Here is a 19,085-nt window from a genome sequence, read left to right as displayed (position 1 = left end):
TGTAAGGTCTACCTGTTGTATTCAGCATTTCACTGTAAGGTCTACCTGTTGTATTCAGCATTTCACTGTAAGGTCTACCTGTTGTATTCAGCATTTCACTGTAAGGTCTACCTGTTGTATTCGGCTCATGTGACTACTACAATATCATTTCATTTCATTTGACATCTGTTCATACATTAGAATCCATCCATGTAGTTTCTGAGAAACGGGACGGTTTAGTTTCATCTCAGATCTCATCACAATGACAGTCATGGTTTGTCAAGAACGCTGTGGTTTCACCGTATGGGGGTCTGTGGTGAGTCTGCCATCAAAGCATTTCATCATATCAGCCATTTCTCTGAACTAGCTGGCACTAACCCTATCCCTGCAACCAAGTGACAGAGATGCTAGCTAGTGGATAACCTGAGACACACTTCTTCAGGCTGTGGTTGTAAATAAGAATGAGTTTTTCATTGACCTGCCTGGTAAATTAAAAGGTATAAATGAAAAAAGGGAATAAACGCTGGAGATAATTAAACCACCTTTGTACGACACAGAAACAGCTTTTTTTATGGATGTGTCGTGTGCTTTCACATTTCATCAGTGAAGCTGGAAGCTGATGGACAAGCTGATTGATAGCTGACGATGTTGAGGTAATAAAGATAACTCGTCTAGGTAAAACAACAGCATTTGGTGTTAAAGCATGCTGCTAAACAGGAAGTTCAACAGGAAGCTACAAACGGCACCCTATTCCCTGTGTGCATTACTTGACCAGGACCCATATGGATTGGGTGTCATTTGGGACACACGTCCCTTGTTAGTGTGAGATACATCTGAAGAAAACCAATGGTCTTTGCAGATGCAGATAGAGCCAGAAGGAAAACCTGACTGTGTCTGTGGGTTAGTTTACTGGCAGCCTGTGAGCTACAAGGGGGGATGTCAGAGAGCTGCACAATACAGGCAGGCAGTTATGCTGACTCAGTGTTTCAGGGTAGTTAGTGAGTTGGTGAACCACTGTGTGAAAGGAAACTAGCGAGATAGGGGCTGGGGCGGGGTTGGAGGTCTTCAGTTTCACAATCACTGATAGGCTTGGTTTTCCACTGAGTGCCTCACACCTCAATCTGCCCAGTGTTATGGGAATTGGTCATGATCACACAGTGCGTGTATACTGGATCCTGGACTACTGTCACTGTGGGGATGACGTCATCGATGCACTTATTGATGATGCCAATGACTGATGTGGTGTACTCCTCAATGCCTTCGGAGGAATCACGGAACATATTCCAGTCTGTGCTAGCGAAACAGTCCTGTAGTTTAGCATCTGCTTCCTCTGACCACTTTTTATTGATCTCGTCACTGGTGCCTCCTGCTTTATTTGTTGCTTGTAAGCAGGAATCAGGAGGATAGAATTATGGTCAGATTTGCCAAATGGAGGGCGAGGGAGAGCTTTGTATGCGTCTCTGTGTGTGAAGTAGAGGTGGTCCACACACATTTAACATGCTGATAGAAATTTGGTAAAACGCATTTAAGTTTCACCTGCATTAAAGTCCCCGGCTACTAGGAACGCTGTCTCTGGGTGAGCGTTTTCTCATTCAATGCTGTCTTAGTGCCAGCCTCTGACTGAGGTGGTATGTAAACAGCTACAAAGAATACAGATGAGAACTCTCTCAGTAGGTAGTGTGGTCTACAGCCTATCATGAGAAACTCTACCTCAGGCGAGCAATAGCTCGAGACCTCCTTAGATATCGTGCATCAGCTGTTGTTTACAAAAATACATAGTCCGCCGCCCCTTGTCTTACCAGACGCCGCTGTTCTATCCTGCCGGTACATCGTATAACCAGGCAGATGTATGTTGGTAAATACAGAGACCGCCCCCCCAATGGTCATGCTAGTCCCTCATAGGTCCCCCCCCCCCCAAATGGTCATGCTAGTCCCTCAGAGGTCACCCCCCCCCCCCCCCCCAATGGTCATGCTAGTCCCTCATAGGTCCCCCCCCCCCCCAAATGGTCATGCTAGTCCCTCATAGGTCATCCCCCCCCCAATGGTCATAATAGTCTCTCATAGGTCACCCCCCCCCCACCCCAAATGGTCATGCTAGTCCCTCATAGGTCACCCCCCCCCCCCCCCACCCCAAATGATCATGCTAGTCCCTCATAGGTCACCCCCCCCCCCCCCCCCCCAATGGTCATTCTAGTCCCTCTATGGTCATCCCCCCACCCCCCCAACAGTCTTTACTCTGGCTCCAGCCCAATGGACATTTATTTATTCATCACTTACAGTTGTTATGATGTATATAGTGGTGTATATAATTATGTATATTGTGATGTATATAGTGATGTATATAGTGATGTATATATTTATGTGTACAGTGATGTATATAGTTATATAACTCACTACTGAGGAATGCAGTGTAGACCTGACTAGACCTGGTCCTAGATCAGTGGAGCTCCTTACTGTAGAATGCAGTGTTGCTCTGGCATTCTGACTAGAACTGGTCCTAGATAAAGAATAGCAGCTCTACCTGCCAACTCCACCAGCTTTTCTTGATTGTATAAAGTTTAATGCGGAACATAAATACAAGCTGCTGACAGTATGTGTTATTAGTATTGATACACACTTGATTTTTATCTCAAGACAAACCTGTATAAATATAAATGCAGGTTTTTTTAAAGTATTGATGAGTATTAAGAATTATTCAATATTTAAGCTGCTCCTTTTGACATGTCTCTATTGAAAAATAGGTATGCTGACCTTATTATTTATGAAGAACGTAAATATTATAGACCACACATTGTCAGTCGGCATGATATTAATGCTTGGCATGAAAACAGTGCTCCTACCTGTCTGTCAAAGACAATAAATGGACATGATTTTTTATCTAATAAAGTACGCATTTTATAAACACTAAACATAGGATTCATCCCCAAATGGCTCCCTACTCCCTACGTTGTGCACTACTTTTGACCAGGGTCCATGGGGAAGTAGTGCACTACTTTTGACCAGGGTCCATAGGGAAATAGTACACTACTTTTGACCAGGATCCATGGGGAAATAGTGCACTACTTTTGACCAGGGTCCATAGGGAAGTAGTGCACTACTTTTGACCAGGGTCCACAGGGAAATAGTACACTACTTTTGACCAGGGTCCATAGGGAAGTCGTGCACTACTTTTGACCAGGGTCCATGGGGAAGTTGTGCACTACTTTTGACCAGGGTCCATAGGCAAGTAGTGCACTATGTAGTGAATAGGGTGCCATTTGTGACTCAGAGGGAAAATAACGAGTGAAAGGTGAAACCTCTGTAAATGATGTAACTTTCTTGTATAACTGAGTCATTGGGTTTTCATACGAATGGAATGACTTCGTTGTTGGCATTCTGTCTCTACTATTGGTGAAAATAATCTCTTCTTCAACAGACTGAGTGGGCTAACAGTGTAACGATGTACTTCTATACTAGAAACTAAACTACACAGTAAACTACTTTTTGTGGACCGAGGTGTAAAGCCGTAAAACTACTGGAGTAAATGATAAACTCTTGTTTCTCCTTTTATAATTTGTTTTGTCATCTTGTTTTACACATTCAGTCATCTTGTTTGAATGAAATTGTGATTTAAGGTGGTGAATGGGGACATTTAAGTAAAATGGTAGAGGATGTGTGTAAAGGTCTGGGTGTAGCTGGTGCAGAGGTGTCAGGCGCAGGACAACAGAGATGAGTAATAAAAGTAACTTTACTCAAAATTACCAAATACATGAAGTAAAACCAAGCCCACACAAAAGGACCGAAGTACCAAAAACAAACACGCACAAAAACGATGGGGAAAACAGAGGGTTAAATAATGAACATGTAATTGGGGAATTGAAACCAGGTGTGTAAAACAAAGACAAAACAAATGGAAAATGAAAAGTGGATCGGCGATGGCTATAAGGCCGGTGACGTCGACCGCCGAACGCCGCCCGAACACGGAGAGGGACCGACTTCAGTGGAAGTTGTGACAAAGTGATCATATGTGTGTGTGTGTGTGTGTGTGTGTGTGTGTGTGTGTGTGTGTGTGTGTGTGTGTGTGTATGTGTGTGTGTGTGTGTGTGTGTGTGTGCATGCTTGTATGTTTCCACTTTGAGGTGAACATCAGACCACATCCTCTATAGTAAGTATAAAGAGAGAGATCAGAGAGCATCACAGCACAGTAGACTTTGAACTACTGAGGTTACATCAGAGTTAAATAACCATGATCCTCTCCACTGCAGCCAGTTTCTGGACCTCTACCATGATCCTTCTATATCTGCACTCAGGTAGGTAGGTGTGTGTTTGTGTGTGTGTGTGTGTGTGTTTATGTCAAATCAAATCAAATGTTATTGGTCACATACATGTGTTTAGCAGATGTTAATGCGAGTGTAGCGAAATGCTTGTGCCTCTAGTTCTGACAGTGCAGCAATATCTAACAAGTAATTTCTAACAATTTCACAACAAATACCTAATACACACAAATCTAAGTAAAGTAATGGAATTAAGAATATATAAATATATGGAGGAGCAATGTCAGAGAGGCATAGAGTAAGATACAGTGGAATACTATAGAATGCCGTATATACATATGAGATGAGTAATGCAAGATATGTAAACATTATTAAAGTGGCATTATTAAAGTGACTAGTGTTCCATTCATTTCAAGTGGCCAATGATTTCAAGTCTGTGTATGTAGGGCAGCAGCCTCTCTGTGCTAGTGATGGTGGTGTGCATGTGTGTGTGTGTGTGTGTGTGTGTGTGTGTGTGTTATTATTATTTCTCTAATTAGTTACTGTTGGTGTTTTGTCTCTGCTCCTAGGTGACTGTGCAGAGATCATTGGTGGAAAGGAGGTGAAGCCTCACTCCTTACCCTACATGGCTCTACTGGAGGACAACAAAGGAAACAAAATGTGTGGAGGAATCCTGATCCACCAGCAATGGGTCCTGACTGCAGCCCACTGTACTGAGTAGGTCCAATATCAGTGTTGTTGTCCTTGTACAGATGCTGTCACTGTAATGGTTTGCTTAGCAACTCTGTCTCAAATGTTAGATTAGTTTACGTTGTGCTTCTGAGGTTGTGTCATTGTAGTTGTTGGGCTGCTTCCTTCATCTGATCTAACCAGAAGGTTGTGTTCCTGTCTGAAGCATCAACAAGGTGTTTCTAGGGGTCCACTCCATCAAACAGGAGGAGAAGGACACTAGACAGGTCCGTAAGGTTAAAGGTCGCGTCCCTCATCCCTGTTATGACCCCGGATTCAGAGTCAACGACATCATGCTGTTGAAGGTCAGTCACTACTGGTGTCAGACATTATTCACATCTAGAGACAGGTGAAGATCAGTCACTACTGGTGTCAGACATTATTCACATCTAGAGACAGGTGAAGGTCAGTCACTACTGGTGTCAGACATTATTCACATCTAGAGACAGGTGAAGGTCAGGCACTACTGGTGTCAGACATTATTCACATCTAGAGACAGGTGAAGGTCAGTCACTACTGGTGTCAGACATTATTCACATCTAGAGACAGGTGAAGGTCAGTCACTACTGGTGTCAGACATTATTCACATCTAGAGACAGGTGAAGGTCAGTCACTACTGGTGTCAGACATTATTCACATCTAGAGACAGGTGAAGGTCAGTCACTACTGTGGTGTCAGACATTATTCACATCTAGAGACAGGTGAAGGTCAGTCACTACTGGTGTCAGACATTATTCACATCTAGAGACAGTTGAAGGTCAGTCACTACTGGTGTCAGACATTATTCACATCTAGAGACAGGTGAAGGTCAGTCACTACTGGTGTCAGACTGTATTCACATCTAGAGACAGGTGAAGGTCAGTCACTACTGGTGTCAGACATTATTCACATCTAGAGACAGGTGAAGGTCAGTCACTACTGGTGTCAGACATTATTCACATCTAGAGACAGGTGAAGGTCAGTCACTACTGTGGTGTCAGACATTATTCACATCTAGAGACAGGTGAAGGTCAGTCACTACTGGTGTCAGACATTATTCACATCTAGAGACAGGTGAAGGTCAGTCACTACTGGTGTCAGACTGTATTCACATCTAGAGACAGGTGAAGGTCAGTCACTACTGGTGTCAGACATTATTCACATCTAGAGACAGGTGAAGGTCAGTCACTACTGGTGTCAGACATTATTCACATCTAGAGACAGGTGAAGGTCAGTCACTACTGTGGTGTCAGACATTATTCACATCTAGAGACAGGTGAAGGTCAGTCACTACTGGTGTCAGACATTATTCACATCTAGAGACAGGTGAAGGTCAGTCACTACTGGTGTCAGACATTATTCACATCTAGAGACAGGTGAAGGTCAGTCACTACTGGTGTCAGACATTATTCACATCTAGAGACAGGTGAAGGTCAGTCACTACTGGTGTCAGACATTATTCACATCTAGAGACAGGTGAAGGTCAGTCACTACTGGTGTCAGACATTATTCACATCTAGAGACAGGTGAAGGTCAGTCACTACTGGTGTCAGACATTATTCACATCTAGAGACAGGTGAAGGTCAGTCACTACTGGTGTCAGACATTATTCACATCTAGAGACAGGTGAAGGTCAGTCACTACTGGTGTCAGACATTATTCACATCTAGAGACAGGTGAAGGTCAGTCACTACTGGTGTCAGACATTATTCACATCTAGAGACAGGTGAAGGTCAGTCACTACTGGTGTCAGACATTATTCACATCTAGAGACAGGTGAAGGTCAGTCACTACTGGTGTCAGACATTATTCACATCTAGAGACAGGTGAAGGAGAATTGACACAGCCTTCTTTTCAGTTGGATAAGAAAGTAAAGCTGACTACGGCAGTGAGACCTCTAGCGTTACCTGTCCCTCTGGCAGACGTCCAAGCAGGGACCCCCTGCTCAGTGTCTGGATGGGGAGCCACCGAGAACAATGCTAAAACCATGTCTGACGTCCTGAAATCTACCAACGTCACCGTGATCGACAGGAGGAAGTGTAACTCTGCAGACTACTACAACATGACCCCAATCATCACCTACAACATGCTGTGTGCCGGGTCTGTGGACAAAACCAGGGTGGACTCATGTCAGGTGTGTGTCTGAGTGTGTGTCTGAGTGTGTGTGTGTGTCAGTGTACTCGCTGATAAAGTTGTAATATATTTTGCAGGGAGCCAATGATCAATCATTGATACATGAGTTAAACTTTACATATTGTTTGTAAATGACAAAGTAATCATGTATGAATTGATGTGCTGTGTGTTTCAGGGAGACTCCGGTGGCCCGTTGGTGTGTGGAGGTGAACTAAGGGGAGTCGTGTCGTTCGGTAAAGAATGTGGCATCAAGACGAAACCTGGGGTGTACACACTCATATCAAACATGTACCTTGATTGGATCAACAAAACCATGAGGAAGTCACTGATTGACTGATACCTGCTTTCTCAGGCTTTCCTCAATAATTGTGAAATGATTTAATATTTACTGAATTTGAATTATAGCTCATGTGCTGGAAGCTGTAAAGTATGTTTGATCTCTTGCCAAGCTGTGTGTGAATAAGTGCAGTGATGTAATGTAAACCTAAACATGTGATGTAAGGACAAAATGGGAAAATATGGATTTGAATTTGCTCACTAAAATTAAAATGTGAAAACAAACAGACATTTCAGGTGTTTTACTATCCTTTTAAATGGACTACTGTGTATTCAACCTGACATGTCAAGTCTTGTACTAGTTGAAAATAAATCACATGTGATAGTTCAAGACTGGAAGTGTCGTCTTTCTAAACATGAAAATAACACAGTGAGAAACGTCTTTCATCTGAAACACCACTCTTCCTGTCACCGTCTCAACCTTAACCACTCAACCTTAGTAGGCTACAGAAACAGACACAACCTCAGGGCCCAACGTAGTCATCGAAAAAAAAAACTGTTATAGAACCGCCATCGTCATACATACTGTGAAACACAATCATTCCACTATTACTGCAGATATATTATGGACATTTTCAGAAATTACAATGCAAAAATAAAAATGTATCCTATGGGTAGCACCTTCAATACATGCATTTCTATAGCCCCCAAAGTATATGTTTACAGTGTAGTATCAAAATTGTCTCTGCAGTGGCTTGAAAACAGAACCCTCAATCGGCTGGTGTTAACAAAATCAAATCATATATTTTTGTCACATGCGCCTCATACAACAGTTGTAGACATTAGCGTGAAATTCTTACTTACAAGCCCTTAAAATGCAGTTCAAGAAATAGAGTCCATTTTTTTAATATAAAGTAATGTAACAGTATAACTTTAGTCCGTCCCCTCGCCCATACCCGGGCTCGAACCAGGGACCCTCTGCACACATCAACAACAGTCACCCACGAAGCGTCGTTACCCATCGCTCCACAAAGGCCGCGGCCCTTGCAGAGCAAGGTGCAACACTACTTCTAGGTTTCAGAGCAAGTGACATAACTGATTGAAACGCTACTAGCGCGTACCCGCTAACTAGCTAGCCATCTCACATCTGTTAACTCACCCCCCTTTCAACCTCCTCCTTTTCCGCAGCAACCAGTGATCCGGGTCAACAGCATCAATGTAACAGTATAACTTTAAACCGTCCCCTCGCCCCGACATCGGGCGCGAACCAGGGACCCTCTGCACACAACAACCACGGTCGCCCACGAAGCGTCGTTACCCATCGCTCCACAAAGGCCGCGGCCCTTGCAGAGCAAGGTGCAACACTACTTCTAGGTTTCAGAGCAAGTGACGTAACTGATTGAAACGCTACTAGCGCGTTCCCGCTAACTAGCTAGCCATTTCACATCCGTTACACTAACACAATAAAAAAACAATAACTGGGCTATATACAGTGGGTACCGGTACCGAATCAATGTGCGGAGGTACAGGTTAGTTGAAGTAATTTGTACATGTAGGTAGGTAAAGTGACTATGCATAGATAATAAACAGCGAGTAGCAGCAGTGTAAAAAAAGGGAGGGGGTGTCAATACAAATAGTCCGGGTGGCCATATGATTAATTGTTCACCAGTTTTATGGATTGGGGGTAGAAGCTGTTAACGAGCCTTTGGACCAAGACTTGGCGCTCTGGTACCACTTGCCGTGATGTAAGAGAGAGAGAGAGAACAGTCTATAACCTGGGTGACTGGAGTCTTTGACAATTTTTTGGGCCTTCCTCTGACACTGCCTAGTATATAAGTCCTGGATGGCAGGAATCTTGCCCCCCAGTGATATACTGAGCCATAGCATCTTACGGTCGGATGCCGAGCAGTTGCCATACCAGGTGGTGATGCAACAGGTCAGGATGTTCTCGATGGTGCAGCTTTATAACTTTTTTGAGGATCTGGGGACATATTTTCAGTCTCCTGAGGCGGAATAGGTGTAACAGTATAACTTTAGTACGTCCCCTCGCTCCGACACGGGCGCGAACCAGGGACCCTCTGCACACATCAACAACTGACACCCACGAAGCGTCGTTACCCATCGCCGCGGCCCTTGCAGAGCAAGGTGCAACACTACTTCTAGGTTTCAGAGAAAGTGACGTAACTGATTGAAACGCTACTAGCGCGTACCCGCTAACTAGCTAGCCATTTCACATCCGTTACACTCACCCCCCTTTCAACCTCCTCCTTTTCCGCAGCAACCAGTGATCCGGGTCACGGCACCAATGTAACAGTATAACTTCAGTACGTCCCCTCGCCCCGACACGGGCGCGAACCAGGGACCCTCTGCACACATCAACAACTGACACCCACGAAGCGTCGTTACCCATCGCTCCACAAAAGCCGCGGCCCTTGGAGAGCAAGGTGCAACACTACTTCTAGGTTTCAGAGCAAGTGACGTAACTGATTGAAACGCTACTAGCGCGTACCCGCTAACTAGCTAGCCATTTCACATCAGTTACACTGGTGTTGTCGTGACTTCTGCACGACTGTCTTGGTGTGATTGGACCATGATAGTTTGTTGGTGATGTGGACACCAATAAACTTGAAACTCTCAACCCGCTCCACTACAGCCCTGTTTATGTGAAAGGGGGGGGGGGGGGGGGGTTTGGCCCTTTCCTATAGTCCACCATCAGCTCCTTTGTCTTTCTCATGTTGAGGGAGATTGTTGTTGTCTCGGCAACACACTACCAGGTCTCTGACCTGCTACCTATAGGCTGTCTCATCGTTGTCGGTGATCAGGCCTACAACTGTTGTGTCGTCAGCAAACTTAATGATGGTATTGGAGTTGTGCTTTGCCACGCAGTCGTGGGTGAACAGGAAGTACAGGAGGGGACTAAGCATGAACCCCTGAGAGGCCCCCATGTTGAGGATCAGCGTGGCAGATGTGTTGTTACCTACCCAAACCACCTGCGGGCGGCCCGTCGGGAAGTCCAGGATACAGTTGCAGAGGGAGGTGTTTAGTCCCAGGGTCCATATCTTATTGATGAGCTTTGAGGGCACTATGGTGTTGAATGCTGAGCTGTTGTCAATGAATAGCATTCTCACATAGGTTTTCTTTTTGTCCAGGTGGGAAAGGGCAGTGTGGAGTGCGATTGAGATTGCATCATCTGTGGATCTGTTGGGGCAGAATGCAAATTGGAGTGGGTCTAGGGTTTCTGGGAGGATGGTGTTGATGTGAGCCATGACCAGCCTTTCAAAGCACTTCATGGCTACAGATGTGAGTGCAACAAGTCGGTAGTCATTTAGGCAGGTGACCTTAGTGTTCTTGGGCACAGGCACTATGGTGGTCTGCTTAAAACATGTTGGTATTACAGACTTGGACAGAGAGCTGTTGAAAATGTCAGTGAAGACACTTGCCAGTTGGTCAGCGCATGCTCGCAGTACATGTCCTGATAATTCATCTGGCCCTACGGCCTTGTGAATGTTGACCTGTTTAAAGGTCTTACTCACATCGGCTGCGGAGAGCGTGATCACAGTCTTCCGGGAGCAGCTGGTGCTCTCATGCATGTTTCAGTATTATTTGCTTCGAAGCGAGCATAGAAGTAGTTTAGCTCGTCTGGTAGGCTCGTGTCACTGGGCAGCTCTCGGCTGTGCTCCCTTTGTAGTCTGTAATGTTTTGCAAGCCCTGCCACATCCAACGAGCGTTAGAGCCGGTGTAGTACGATTCGATCTTAGTCCTGTATTGAAGGCCCAAAAAATTGTCAAAGACTCTAGTCACCCAAGTCATAGACTATTCTCTGTCTTACATCACGGCAAGTTGTACCAGAGCGCCAAGTCTTGGTCCAAAAGGCTCGTTAACAGCTTCTACCCCCAAACCATAATACTAGTGAACAATTAATCATATGGCCACCCGGACTATTTGTATCGACACCCCCTCCCTTTTTTTACACTGCTGCTACTCGCTGTTTATTATCTATGCATAGTCACTTTACCCCTACCTACATATTCAAATGACCTCAACTAACCTGTACCTTCACACATTGATTCGGTACCGGCACCCCCTGTATATAGCCCCGTTATTGTTATTTATTGTGTTACTTTATATTTAAAAAAATGTACATTTTATTTAGTAAATATTTTCTTAACTCTATTTCTTGAACTGCATTATTGGTTAAGGGCTTGTAAGTAAGAATTTCACGTTAATGTCTACAACTTGTATGAGGCGCATGTGACAATTTTTTATTTGGTTTTGTTAAACACCAGATGACAAGAGGGCGCTGTTTTCAAGCCACCGCAAAGCCATTTTTGGTACTCCACTGTAAAAATATACGTTGAGGGCTGTAGAAATTTCTGAAAATGTCCATAATATATCTGCAGTAATAGTGGAACGATTGTGTTTGGCAGTATTACTTACCTGTCAGTGTTGTGATTCGCTGTGATATTCACCTAATGATTTCTACAGTTTTTAAAATCTTTTTAATGTGTATAGTATGGCTTACTAGATGTTGTTCAATGAATTCTAGAACCACTCCCTCCAGGGTTTATACACATCATTGGATTGGACCTCATGTATGACGATGGCGGTTCTATAACAGTTCTTCCCGATGACTACGTCGGGCCCTGAGGTTGTGTCTGTTTCTGTAGCCTACTAAGGTTGAGTGGTTAAGGTTGAGACGGTGACAGGAAGAGTGGTGTTTCAGATGAAAGACGTTTCTCACTGTGTTATTTTCATGTTTAGAAAGACGACACTTCCAGTCTTGAACTATCACATGTGATTTATTTTCAACTAGTACAAGACTTGACATGTCAGGTTGAATACACAGTAGTCCATTTAAAAGGATAGTAAAACACCTGAAATGTCTGTTTGTTTTCACATTTTAATTTTAGTGAGCAAATTCAAATCCATATTTTCCCATTTTGTCCTTACATCACATGTTTAGGTTTACATTACATCACTGCACTTATTCACACACAGCTTGGCAAGAGATCAAACATACTTTACAGCTTCCAGCACATGAGCTATAATTCAAATTCAGTAAATATTAAATCATTTCACAATTATTGAGGAAAGCCTGAGAAAGCAGGTATCAGTCAATCAGTGACTTCCTCATGGTTTTGTTGATCCAATCAAGGTACATGTTTGATATGAGTGTGTACACCCCAGGTTTGGTCTTGATGCCACATTCTTTACCGAACGACACGACTCCCCTTAGTTCACCTCCACACACCAACGGGCCACCGGAGTCTCCCTGAAACACACAGCACATCAATTCATACATGATTACTTTGTCATTTACAAACAATATGTAAAGTTTAACTCATGTATCAATGATTGATCATTGGCTCCCTGCAAAATATATTACAACTTTATCAGCGAGTACACTGACACAGACACACACTCAGACACACACTCAGACACACACCTGACATGAGTCCACCCTGGTATTGTCCACAGACCCGGCACACAGCATGTTGTAGGTGATGATTGGGGTCATGTTGTAGTAGTCTGCAGAGTTACACTTCCTCCTGTCGATCACGGTGACGTTGGTAGATTTCAGGACGTCAGACATGGTTTTAGCATTGTTCTCGGTGGCTCCCCATCCAGACACTGAGCAGGCGGTCCCTGCTTGGACGTCTGCCAGAGGGACAGGTAACGCTAGAGGTCTCACTGCCGTAGTCAGCTTTACTTTCTTATCCAACTGAAAAGAAGGCTGTGTCAATTCTCCTTCACCTGTCTCTAGATGTGAATAATGTCTGACACCAGTAGTGACTGACCTTCACCTGTCTCTAGATGTGAATAATGTCTGACACCAGTAGTGACTGACCTTCACCTGTCTCTAGATGTGAATAATGTCTGACACCAGTAGTGACTGACCTTCACCTGTCTCTAGATGTGAATAATGTCTGACACCAGTAGTGACTGACCTTCACCTGTCTCTAGATGTGAATAATGTCTGACACCAGTAGTGACTGACCTTCACCTGTCTCTAGATGTGAATAATGTCTGACACCAGTAGTGACTGACCTTCACCTGTCTCTAGATGTGAATAATGTCTGACACCAGTAGTGACTGACCTTCACCTGTCTCTAGATGTGAATAATGTCTGACACCAGTAGTGACTGACCTTCACCTGTCTCTAGATGTGAATAATGTCTGACACCAGTAGTGACTGACCTTCACCTGTCTCTAGATGTGAATAATGTCTGACACCAGTAGTGACTGACCTTCACCTGTCTCTAGATGTGAATAATGTCTGACACCACAGTAGTGACTGACCTTCACCTGTCTCTAGATGTGAATAATGTCTGACACCAGTAGTGACTGATCTTCACCTGTCTCTAGATGTGAATAATGTCTGACACCAGTAGTGACTGACCTTCACCTGTCTCTAGATGTGAATAATGTCTGACACCACAGTAGTGACTGACCTTCACCTGTCTCTAGATGTGAATAATGTCTGACACCAGTAGTGACTGATCTTCACCTGTCTCTAGATGTGAATAATGTCTGACACCAGTAGTGACTGACCTTCAGTAGCATGATGTCGTTGACTTTGAATCCGGGGTCATAACAGGGATGAGGGACGCGACCTTTAACCTTACGGACCTGTCTAGTGTCCTTCTCCTCCTGTTTGATGGAGTGGACCCCTAGAAACACCTTGTTGATGCTTCAGACAGAAACACAACCTTCTGGTTAGATCAGATGAAGGAAGCAGCCCAACAACTACAATGACACAACCTCAGAAGGACAACGTAAACTAATCTAACATTTGAGACAGAGTTGCTAAGCAAACCATTACAGTGACAGCATCTGTACAAGGACAACAACACTGATATTGAACCTACTCAGTACAGTGGGCTGCAGTCAGGACCCATTGCTGGTGGATCAGGATTCCTCCACACATTTTGTTTCCTTTGTTGTCCTCCAGTAGAGCCATGTAGGGTAAGGAGTGAGGCTTCACCTCCTTTCCACCAATGATCTCTGCACAGTCACCTAGGAGCAGGGACAAAACACCAACAGTAACTAATTAGAGAAATAATAATAACACACACATAAACACACACACACACACACACACACATGCACACCACCATCACTAGCACAGAGAGGCTGCTGCCCTACATACACAGACTTGAAATCATTGGCCACTTGAAATGAATGGAACACTAGTCACTTTAATAATGCCACTTTAATAATGTTTACATATCTTGCATTACTCATCTCATATGTATATACGGCATTCTATAGTATTCCACTGTATCTTAGTCTATGCCTCTCTGACATTGCTCGTCCATATATTTATATATTCTTAATTTGATTACTTTACTTAGATTTGTGTGTATTAGGTATTTGTTGTGAAATTGTTAGATATTACTTGTTAGATATTGCTCTACTGTCAGAACTAGAGGCACAAGCATTTCGCTACACTCGCATTAACATGCTAAACACGTGTATGTGACAAATAACATTTGATTTGATTTGACATAAACACACACACACAAACACACACCTACCTACCTGAGTGCAGATATAGAAGGATCATGGTAGAGGTCCAGAAACTGGCTGCAGTGGAGAGGATCATGGTTATTTAACTCTGATGTAACCTCAGTAGTTCAAAGTCTACTGTGCTGTGATGCTCTCTGATCTCTCTCTTTATACTTACTATAGAGGATGTGGTCTGATGTTCACCTCAAAGTGGAAACATACAAGCATGCACACACACACACACACACATACACACACACACACACGCATACGATCACATTGTCACGACTTCCGCCGAATTCGGTCCCTCTCCGTGTTCGGGCGGCGGTCGACGTCACCAGCCTTATAGCCATCGCCGATCCACTTTTCATTTTCCATTTGTTTTGTCTTTGTTTTACACACCTGGTTTCTATTCCCCAATTACATGTTCATTATTTAACCCTCTGTTTTCCCCATCGTTTTTGTGCGTGTTTGTTTTTGGTACTTCGGTCCTTTTGTGTGGGCTTGGTTTTACTTCATGTATTTGGTAATTTTGAGTTAAGTTACTTTTATTACTCATCTCTGCTGTCCTGCGCCTGACTCCTCTGCACCAGCTACACCCAGACCTTTACACACATCCTCTACCATTTTACTTAAATGTCCCCATTCACCACCTTAAATCACAATTTCATTCAAACAAGATGACTGAATGTGTAAAACAAGATGACAAAACAAATTATAAAAGGAGAAACAAGAGTAATGTCCATTTATTGTCTTTGACAGACAGGTAGGAGCACTGTTTCCATGCCAAGCATTAATATCATGCCGACTGACTGTGTGGTCTATAATATTTACGTTTTTCATAAATAATAAGGTCAGCATACCTATTTTTCAATAGAGACATGTCAAAAGGAGCAGCTTAAATATTGAATAATTCTTAATACTCATCAATACTTTTTAAAAACCTGCATTTATATTTATACAGGTTTGTCTTGAGATAGAAATCAAGTGTGTATCAATACTAATAACACATACTGTAAGCAGCTTGTATTCATCATCCGCATTAAACTTTATACTATCAAGAAAAGCTGGTGGAGTTGGCAGGTAGAGCTGCTATTCTTTATCTCGGACCAGTTCTAGTCAGAATGCCAGAGCAACACTGCATTTTACAGTAAGGAGCTCCACTGATCTAGGACCAGTTCTAGTCAGAATGCCAGAGCAACACTGCATTCTACAGTAAGGAGCTCCACTGATCTAGGACCAGTTCTAGTCAGAATGCCAGAGCAACACTGCATTCTACAGTAAGGAGCTCCACTGATCTAGGACCAGTTCTAGTCAGGACGCCAGAGCAACACTGCATTCTACAGTAAGGAGCTCCACTGATCTAGGACCAGGTCTAGTCAGGTCTACACTGCATTCCTCAGTAGTGAGTTATATAACTATATACATCACTGTACACATAAATATATACATCACTATATACACCACTATATACATCACTATATACATCACTATATACATCACTATATACACCAATATATACATCACTATATACACCACTATACACACCACTATATACACCACTATATACACCACTATATACACCACTATATACATCACTATATACACCACTATATACATCATAACAACTGTAAGTGATGAGTAAATAAATGTCAATTGGGGTGGAGCCAGAGTAAAGACTGTTGGGGGGGGGTGGGGGGATGACCATAGAGGGACTAGCATGACCATTGGGGGGGGGGGGGGGTGACCATAGAGGGACTCGCATGACCATTGGGGTGGGGGGAATGACCATAGAGGGACTAGCATGACCATTGGGGTGGGGGGAATGACCATAGAGGGACTAGCATGACCATTGGGGTGGGGGGAATGACCATAGAGGGACTAGCATGACCATTGGGGGGGCAGTCTATGTATTTAACAACATACAGGTATTTACCAACAAACATCTGCCTGGTTATACGAGGTACCGGCAGGATAGAACAGCGGCGTCTGGTAAGACAAGGGGCGGCAGACTATGTATTTTGGTAAACAACAGCTGATGCATAATATCTAAGGAGGTCTCGAGCTATTGCTCGCCTGAGGTAGAGTTTCTCATGATAGGCTGTAGACCACACTACCTACTGAGAGAGTTCTCATCTGTATTCTTTGTAGCTGTTTACATACCACCTCAGTCAGAGGCTGGCACTAAGACAGCATTGAATGAGAAAACGCTCACCCAGAGACAGCGTTCCTAGTAGCCGGGGACTTTAATGCAGGTGAAAGTTAAATGCGTTTTACCAAATTTCTATCAGCATGTTAAATGTGTGTGGACCACCTCTACTTCACACACAGAGACGCATACAAAGCTCTCCCTCGCCCTCCATTTGGCAAATCTGACCATAATTATATCCTCCTGATTCCTGCTTACAAGCAACAATTAAAGCAGGAAGCACCAGTGACGAGATCAATAAAAAGTGGTCAGAGGAAGCAGATGCTAAACTACAGGACTGTTTCGCTAGCACAGACTGGAATATGTTCCGCGATTCCTCCGATGACATTGAGGAGTACACCACATCAGTCATTGGCATCATCAATAAGTGCATCGATGACGTCGTCCCCACAGTGACAGTAGTTGTCACGACTTCTGCCGAAGTCGTTGCCTCTCCTTGTCCGGGCGGTGTTCGGCGGTCGACGTCACCGGTCTTCTAGCCATCATCGATCCATTTTTCATTTTCCATTGGTTTTGTCTTGTCTTCCCACACACCTGTTTTCAATCCCATCCATTACCTATTGTGTATTTAACCCTCTGTTTCCCTTTATGTCTTTGTCAGAGATTGTTCGTTGTCAAGTGTTGTGTTGATTGTGTATAGGTGTGCGACGGGTCTTCGTACCCAGATTTGTTTTATGTTTTTCCCGTGAGTGTTATGGAGCAGATTACTGGGACTTTAATTAAAGTACTCCATTCTACACTCTATTTGACTCTCCTGCGCCTGACTTCCCTGCCACTTATACACGCCATTGTGACAGTAGTCCAGGATCCAGTATACACCCACTGTGTGATCATGTCCAATTCCCATAACACTGGGCAGATTGAGGTGTGAGGCACTCAGTGGAAAACCAAGCCTATCAGTGATTGTGAAACTGAAGACCCCCCCCCCCCGCCCCAGCCCCTATCTCGCTAGTTTCCTTTCACACAGTGGTTCACCAACTCACTAACTACCCTGAAACACTGAGTCAGCATAACTGCCTGCCTGTATTGTGCAGCTCTCTGACATCCCCCCTGTAGCTCACAGGCTGCCAGTAAACTAACCCACAGACACAGTCAGGGTTTCCTTCTGGCTCCTATCTGCATCTGCAAAGACCATTGGTTTTCTTCAGATGTATCTCACACTAACAAGGGACGTGTGTCCCAAATGACCCCCAATCCATATGGGCCCTGGTCAAGTAATGCACACAGGGAATAGGGTGCCGTTTGTAGCTTCCTGTTGAACTTCCTGTTTAGCAGCATGCTTTAACACCAAATGCTGTTGTTTTACCTAGACGAGTTATCTTTATTACCTCAACATCGTCAGCTATCAATCAGCTTGTCCATCAGCTTCCAGCTTCACTGATGAAATGTGAAAGCACACGACACATCCATAAAAAAAGCTGTTTCTGTGTCGTACAAGGGTGGTTTAATTATCTCCAGCGTTTATTCCCTTTTTTAATTTATACCTTTTAATTTACCAGGCAGGTCAATGAAAAACTAATTCTTATTTACAACCACAGCCTGAAGAAGTGTGTCTCAGGTTATCCACTAGCTAGCATCTCTGGCACTTGGTTGCAGGGATAGGGTTAGTGCCAGCTAGTTCAGAGAAATGGCTGAAATGATGAAATGCTTTGATGGCAGACTCACCACAGACCCCCATATTGTGAAACCACAGCGTTCTTGACAAACCATGACTGTCATTGTGATGAGATCTGAGATGAAACTAAACCGTCCCGTTTCTCAGAAACTACATGGATGGATTCTAATGTATGAACAGATGTCAAATCAAATCAAAGTGTACTAGTCACATGAGCCGAATACAACAGGTAGACCTTACAGTGAAATGCTTACTTACATGGATGGATTCTAATGTATGAGCAGATTTGTTGGAAAAAACGTGTATTCTATGTTTATTATAATTCGTATTGTGAATGGACACCCCCCCCCCCCCCCCCCCAATGGTCATGCTGCTCCCTCTATGGTCAGCCCCCCCCCAATGG

At 43.8% G+C, this 19,085-nt stretch overlaps 2 protein-coding genes across 2 annotated transcripts; one reads left to right on the top strand and one right to left on the bottom strand.

Annotated features, from left to right (window-relative positions):
• The first annotated feature begins 4,148 nt into the window (after positions 1-4,148).
• LOC139545940 (granzyme A-like) lies at positions 4,149-7,736 on the top strand. Its single transcript, XM_071354210.1, has 5 exons — positions 4,149-4,268; positions 4,802-4,949; positions 5,128-5,266; positions 6,799-7,074; positions 7,249-7,736. Exons 1-5 carry the CDS (start codon positions 4,205-4,207, stop codon positions 7,408-7,410), a joined length of 789 nt encoding a protein of 262 aa, XP_071210311.1. The 5' UTR covers positions 4,149-4,204; the 3' UTR covers positions 7,411-7,736.
• A 4,499-nt stretch (positions 7,737-12,235) lies between these two features.
• Positions 12,236-15,000, bottom strand: LOC139544916 (granzyme A-like). Its single transcript, XM_071352117.1, has 5 exons — positions 14,892-15,000; positions 14,219-14,366; positions 13,902-14,040; positions 12,796-13,071; positions 12,236-12,621 (listed from the first exon to the last, which is right to left on the bottom strand). Exons 1-5 carry the CDS (start codon positions 14,953-14,955, stop codon positions 12,460-12,462), a joined length of 789 nt encoding a protein of 262 aa, XP_071208218.1. The 5' UTR covers positions 14,956-15,000; the 3' UTR covers positions 12,236-12,459.
• Between the last annotated feature and the right edge of the window lie 4,085 nt (positions 15,001-19,085).

The sequence above is a fragment of the Salvelinus alpinus genome, chromosome 19 (assembly GCF_045679555.1).
Source record: "Salvelinus alpinus chromosome 19, SLU_Salpinus.1, whole genome shotgun sequence".
Classification (NCBI taxonomy): Eukaryota; Metazoa; Chordata; class Actinopteri; order Salmoniformes; family Salmonidae; genus Salvelinus; species Salvelinus alpinus.
This window is presented reverse-complemented; position numbering and strand designations above follow the sequence as displayed.

Coding starts and splice junctions, on each gene's coding strand:
- LOC139545940 (XM_071354210.1), top strand. CDS start 4,205: ATGATCCTCTCCACTGCAGCCAGTTTCTGGACCTCTACCATGATCCTT. Junction 5,267..6,798: donor ACGACATCATGCTGTTGAAG/GTCAGTCACTAC, acceptor CCTTCTTTTCAG/TTGGATAAGAAAGTAAAGCT. Junction 7,075..7,248: donor CCAGGGTGGACTCATGTCAG/GTGTGTGTCTGA, acceptor TGTGTGTTTCAG/GGAGACTCCGGTGGCCCGTT.
- LOC139544916 (XM_071352117.1), bottom strand. CDS start 14,955: ATGATCCTCTCCACTGCAGCCAGTTTCTGGACCTCTACCATGATCCTT. Junction 14,041..14,218: donor ACTGCAGCCCACTGTACTGA/GTAGGTTCAATA, acceptor TTCTGTCTGAAG/CATCAACAAGGTGTTTCTAG. Junction 13,072..13,901: donor ACGACATCATGCTACTGAAG/GTCAGTCACTAC, acceptor CCTTCTTTTCAG/TTGGATAAGAAAGTAAAGCT.